The 6,373-nt window shown below is 34.2% G+C and overlaps 1 protein-coding gene across 6 annotated transcripts; it reads left to right on the forward strand.

Annotated features, from left to right (window-relative positions):
* Nucleotides 1–3,237: 3,237 nt before the first annotated feature.
* On the forward strand, nt 3,238–5,506 carry neurl2 (neuralized E3 ubiquitin protein ligase 2). 6 transcript variants are annotated; one of them, XR_015503504.1, is made up of 3 exons: nt 3,238–4,138; nt 4,223–4,989; nt 5,301–5,504. XR_015503504.1 is itself a non-coding variant. In XM_087275172.1 (2 exons), the coding sequence occupies exons 1-2, from the start codon at nt 3,427–3,429 to the stop codon at nt 4,336–4,338; spliced, it is 477 nt and encodes a 158-aa protein (XP_087131298.1). In that variant the 5' UTR covers nt 3,238–3,426; the 3' UTR covers nt 4,339–5,504.
* The last annotated feature ends 867 nt before the right edge of the window (nt 5,507–6,373 follow it).

Raw genomic sequence — 6,373 nt, forward strand, 5'->3', positions numbered from 1 at the left:
TCGTATGTGTAATGCAATTATTTAAATTAACCCATAGCTTGGAGGGATATGCAGGTTTTGCATACTCTGTTTGCACAGACAGGTCACATCATCAGGGCATTCCCAATATAGTGTGACAGGGCATGTATCACAGAAGCAGCTGAAAATCCAAAACTGCTCCACTGAGCACTTAAAAACCCTTTGAAGAGTTGTGGTTAACTCAGAGTTGAATATTCTTGAACTGCAAGTGCATTAAAAAAAAAAAAAGCTGGGCATACATTTTCTCCTCATGCTGCTGGCTTTCTAAAATGTGGAGCTCTCATTAAAAACAGAAAAAAAATGTGTCTTAATATAAAGTCTTTGGTGGATACCTTATTTTATTGCTGCTGTAAAATTATCCACCTTGAAATGCTCATTTTGAGAGTTTGGTGCATCTTGAGACTAAATTATACATAGGTTAACGTATGCTTTATTCAGACGTTTTTCTGTCAGTTTTGCTTTTTAATTGAATATTTAATTACGGCTCAGAACAATGTTTTATGTCTATTTTTTTACATTTTGTGGCAAGTAGCTGTGTAATAAACTGGATAAAGTTTATCCAGGCAGTTGGTATTGCATAATAAAGCCCAATAGGTTTATTGGCAGCCGGATGCGAAGCAGAGGTTTTATAAGACTGAAAAGCTTCCCTCCCTAAAGACTAAGGAGCAGACCTCTGCATCAAGCTGCCGATAAGCCTGTCTGACTTTATTCTGTGATAACAACCACTTGGATGCTTGGATTCCTTACTCTAACAACATCAAAAAGGAGAAAACCTCTTACCACTCTTTAGTGAATTTGTAGTAACTTTAATAGCCTAAGTTATGTGACATAAGTGCAAATCGGAGCAACACATTGCTCACTCCAGTTTGCATAATGGCCACTGGTGTCACCAATAACAGGTCAGTAACCTTTATAATCTCACATACAAAGAATTACCTCGGGTTTAGGTAAATAAACTGCATTGCTCCAAATTAGAATTTTTGCTAAAGCACCCACTATTAATGTTCAGTCTACTTGAATTTAAACGGTTAACTTAAGCATTTTGTGTTGGAACAACATGAAGGAATTGTGTTGGTCCAACTACCTGGTTCGGGAACTTGTACTGTACCCCTCGTGCTTTGCAAGGGATTGAATTAAGAGAGGGAAATGTTGACAATAAAAGTAATCTTAAGTGTTTTAAGTCAATAGAAAGACTTAGAGTTAGAGTTTACTCTTCACTTCAATTAGACGATTTAGAAGAGTTTCATGTGATTTGAGTTTTGATATTACAATCTTGCAGAAGCACCAATGTTTTGGGTGTTGGCAGCTTAATTGGCAAAAATGCAGTTTGTTGCTTGGCTCAGTGAGCAATGACTGTCCTAAAATTAGTTCTGAGATCAGCCTCAATCAGAATGGCTCTTTTAGGTCATTTAGAATAACTTAAAAAAAAAAAAACAATAAAGAGTCTTTGAAATGTATGACACGTAGTAATATCAGACCTTTGAGTTTAAGTTAAATAAAAAACAAATTTATTAAAAATTTTATTTGATAAATCTGTGTTGGACTAACTAAATTGCATTTATTTGTGTAAATATTTTAGTAACACTTTATTTTGATGATCCCCCTTTAGATAGTCTGCTGACCATAAGTTACTTTTCAAGTTCTTATCTGTTTACTCTCATCTGGGTAGTATCTGTAGATTGTCTTTTAAATGTTCTTTAGTTGGTGCTAAACAAATTTATTGGATGAAAATTCTGTCCTCAATTAATTTGCATTTATCCAATGAGTTATTTTTTAATGTGACAACAGCCTCTTTAAAGAAAAAGTTCAGCTAAATTTAAACTCACCCTCAAGTTTTTTAATTTTACTGTTGAAGATATCGTTATAAAGAAGATGTTTTGGGAAATTTTGCTAACTGGTACCAGATTGGTGCATCCCAATTAGTTTATTTATACATTACACCCAAAAAGTACTGCATCTACTTTTTCGTGAAGTAAAAGTATACACAGGCCTATACTTAAAAGTGGGCAAGCTTTGGGCCATGATACTTTGTCATTAACGGACTATTCTATTGCTTAGTTACATGCCCTGTCAATCATCTTGACGATTTCTACACATTTATTTTGTAATTAACTTTCTGCATTGGAGTATAAGCAATTTAATCTGCCATTTGATGTTCTTTCATGCAGATAAATCTCCTCAAGTGTTTGCATAATTGTGCATTCAAACATTAACGACCAAATGCATCTTTAAAAAGGTTCACAATGTTATCCCAGACAAAAAATAACAAGAATAACATGAAATAATATTTTTCATCAGCTTAGATATTAATAATTAGTCACCCCTTTACCTAAATCTCTCAACTGTATGGTGGTTGTCTTTTTTGTCACTTTTCTACAGGTAATAGCTGTAGTGAAAGTATTGTATATTGTGGTGAAGTACTGGTGAAATTGGAACACTCATTCAAACGCTGCAATTTGAGACACACAAATACTATTTTGGATTCGTGGTCTGCAAATTGTGATGCAGCAATTGACCACCACAGGGAAAACAACTACAACATTTTTTTTTCAAAATAAGAAACACACCTGGTTTGGACTAAACTGAGGTTGAGTAAAAGTATAATTGTTCGATTTAGGGTGAACTATCATTTTAACATGTGTTTGGTTTTGTAGAAATCGGAATATGTGCTATACTAAATTTAGGTTATGGAAATCAGGTTAATGCATTAACATGGCTGTAATCACAAACCAGTGGATATAAGAAAATACTTGAGAATGTAAACAGGATCTGTTTAGGATCTGTTTAGGATCTGTAAATCTGACTATGAAACAGCTAAGTAATACAAATCAATTTAATACAAAGTAATACAAATTCATTTAATCCCATAAATTGTTGTATTCCTGCAATGCACATTCTCTCCTCACTAATATTTCACTGTCACAGGGTGTTCTAGGGTGGTGGGGTAAAAGAGGACAGTTATTTGGCCTAGATGGCGTTCTCTTAGCACAGATCTCTCTGTACTCTAAAGATAAATACCTCACTCTGTACTTCCTTACCATTTAGCGTTTTTTAAATGAATGATCTTTCATTAACAACTTAAGTGAATTAAAATGGCCCTGAGCAGTTCAGATCTGAAGGGAAAACTCCTCCCAGTCATTATTCTTCACTCAGCATATCTCGTCAGCTATTTAAAACCAGCCGTGACACATGCAGCAAGGCAAAAATAGCCAGCACTTCAGTACTAGAAACTTCTCCAAGCCACAAGGGTGCATTGGTGGCAAAACAAAACTTTTAAAAAGGATTCCACCAAAATGGAAGACTCCTACCCCTGAAAAAAAATGTAAATATTGTGCTTGAAGAGACTTTGTATTCTTGCTTCAAAACAAAAACATTCTCGTTTTGATTAATTTGAAGACACTTTCAAAAATGACAGCAGTTTTGGATCAGTTTATGGAATTTCACTCAGTTCATGGGACCAACGTTCAACTGGATCCTTCGAGGACTCGGGCCACCAGAGTAGAAAGTTTTGCAAATGGCGTCTGCTTCAGTAAAGACCCTTTAAGCCCAGGGGAGATTTTCCTAGTGGAGATTGAAGAGAAAGAACTAGGCTGGTGTGGTCATTTGAGGATCGGACTGACTGCCCATGACCCTCGAACGCTGGACACTGTGCCAGAATACTCTCTGCCTGATCTGGTAGAAAAGGGAGACAGCTGGGTGTTCGCAATCACAAGAAATCACAATAAAGTCAATGAGGATGAAGGAGCAGAAGTAGAACAGCCAAATGAGGGTAATGACACCAGCAACAAACCTAAAACCTTTTTCACAGACACTCATTTGTATATTGAAAACATGGGAATACCTAGAGATAAACTAGTGGGACGCAGTCGTCCGGGGAGGTTCAGTCACATTCTGGATGATCTGTACAAAACCAACGCTCTACCACCAACTGCCCGCCGTAGTCGGATAGGGGTTGTCTATGTACCAAAGGGAGAAGGTTGTGCCAACATGCACATTGTCATCAACGGTGAAGACATGGGAGCCTCTGCTAAAAGGATTCCCACTAATAAACCATTATATGCAGTTGTGGATGTATTTGCAGCTACCAAATGTGTTCGAATTGTTCAGGTGGAATATGGCTGTAAGTTTGATTTTGCTCGTATGATCATATGGCTCATGTTGTGACCAATTGTAATGTTTTCTCTCCTCTGGGTTTGTGTTTCAGTTGCCTCATTGCAGACACTCTGCCGAAAGACTATCCAGAAACACATCGTTCACAGGATGGCTTTGGATTGGTTGGAACTTCCGGAGTTACTAAAACATTATTGCAAATATGAGTGAGCAAAACATATTGGCCCTTGTGGATAATTATGGACACTTTTTTTTTGCTTACATGTTGGCTGTGTTAATGCAAGTACTGTAGCTTAAAGGTTGGTAAAAGGGGGATTATTTTATTGAAGTTGAATAGTTTACCCTGATTGGCGTTCAGAAATCTATTTTACAATAAATAAATAAATAAATAGTTATACTTGGGACCTTCTGGAGAAAAATATCCAAACGTTATTAAGAAGGCTTTTATTTAATTCAATAAAAAAATGTGTAGTATTTAAGCAAATTTTTTAAAGTTTGGTTTTGCTTCTTAAAACTCTGCTTTTGAGGATAGCAATCCAAATATATGTAATTATGCAATTAGAATTATCTGGTTGTGTTGGTACAAATTTCAGAGTTTGTTTTGTAAACTGAAAAATTTGTGTGTGTTGTATGTGTTTTTTTTTTTTTTTCAATGTGATACTAAAAGCAGCAAAATGAATGTTTCTGATATTGACATACGTTTTCATTATTTAAACAAACTGTTATGACTTTCAGGATAATTTAGGATAAAGATTAATGTCATCAATATTAATGCCTTTATGGAAGTTATCATGGCTCTTTCTGGTCATTTTGGACAGATTTTTTGTTCTCTACAATTTCAGAAATAAAGGTACGCAAACTGTCACTGGGGGGGTACCTTTTCAAAAGGTACACATTTGTACTTAAAGTGGAGGCGTGGCACCCAACCCCATCCCTAACCCCAACCGTCATTGGGTGATGAGCAAATCATACTAAATTGTACAAATTCATACTAATTAGCCACTAAATCAAAAAGTTATGAATTGCTGTAAAATTGTGTTGGTACCTCAAAAGTATATATTAGTACCAAAGATTTTAAAAGGAACACTTTTGTACTTTTTAGGTACTAATACATTATGTACCCTTGAGGTATTAATATGGACCTTAGGTACAAAGTTGCACCTTTTGAAAAGGTACCACCAGTAACAGCTGCCATACCTTTGTTTCTGAGATTGTAGACATGTGTAACTTTACATTGATGCTTAAAAGTTAAGCATCCGTTTAGATGGTAGCAAATACTTGTTTAACAGGAGCCACTGAAGTTGCTTTATTTGTTCTTCTTCAACTAAAAAGTAATCATCACAACAGTATAATAAATATTCTTTAAATTCAGGGAACAGACTGTGTCCATGTGTTTCTTTTTTTTAACACTTCCAGCAGTTTAAAAAAACAGGCTTTTAAATGACTATACTCTATTTTGCATTTATTGAAAAATAATAAAATCACACAAATAAATAAAATTATAAATAATAATTCAACTGGAAAAAATAGCTTAAAAAGTGTCTAATTATTGCATAGTATCATAAAATTATACATTATAACTAAAACAGGTTTCTGAACAAAATGTTTCACATTAATTTTCCAGCAGGGAAAGTTACATTTCAAAGTCAAGTATCCCAGTGTGACCCCTAAACAACACTGACTAAATAATTCATTTGATTCACAAAAAAAAAATTAAGGTAAGTGGTTGTAAACAATTTATATTGGCTGAATTTAAACAAACAAATAAAAAGGTAATGTAATGTTCAACTTATTTTATTTGTTTAAATTCAGCTTAAAAATTGTATTTGCAATGAACCGTTTTCTTAAGTGAAGGATGAAGTTATTACACTTGTAAAATGTGATTAGTTACTTAAAGCGAGTATTGCCTTAAAAAAGAAACAAGTTGAGTTTACAAGAAAAAATAAAGTAAAACCACTGTAACTTGGAACTGTTGAGTTTATTTAATTTTTATAATTATGCAAATTGTACTTACCTTTTTTCAAATAAAAGTAAACTAATCACTTTTTTCCACCACACCTTTATTATATTTGTTTTTTCCAGCTTTTCTGTTTCTAGCTAAATGACAAACAGTAACTAAAATAGATCTGCTCTTCCAAACTCCAGTGTGTCTTCTAACTTCATTACAGGCTATAATTATAGATTTTGTTAACATAATAAAGCTCCAAATATGTGATATTTTAGTAATTACAGAAATTATTTGAAA

This window comes from Danio rerio, chromosome 12 (assembly GCF_052040795.2).
Source record: "Danio rerio strain M-AB ecotype USA chromosome 12, GRCz13ab, whole genome shotgun sequence".
In the NCBI taxonomy this organism is placed as follows: Eukaryota; Metazoa; Chordata; class Actinopteri; order Cypriniformes; family Danionidae; genus Danio; species Danio rerio.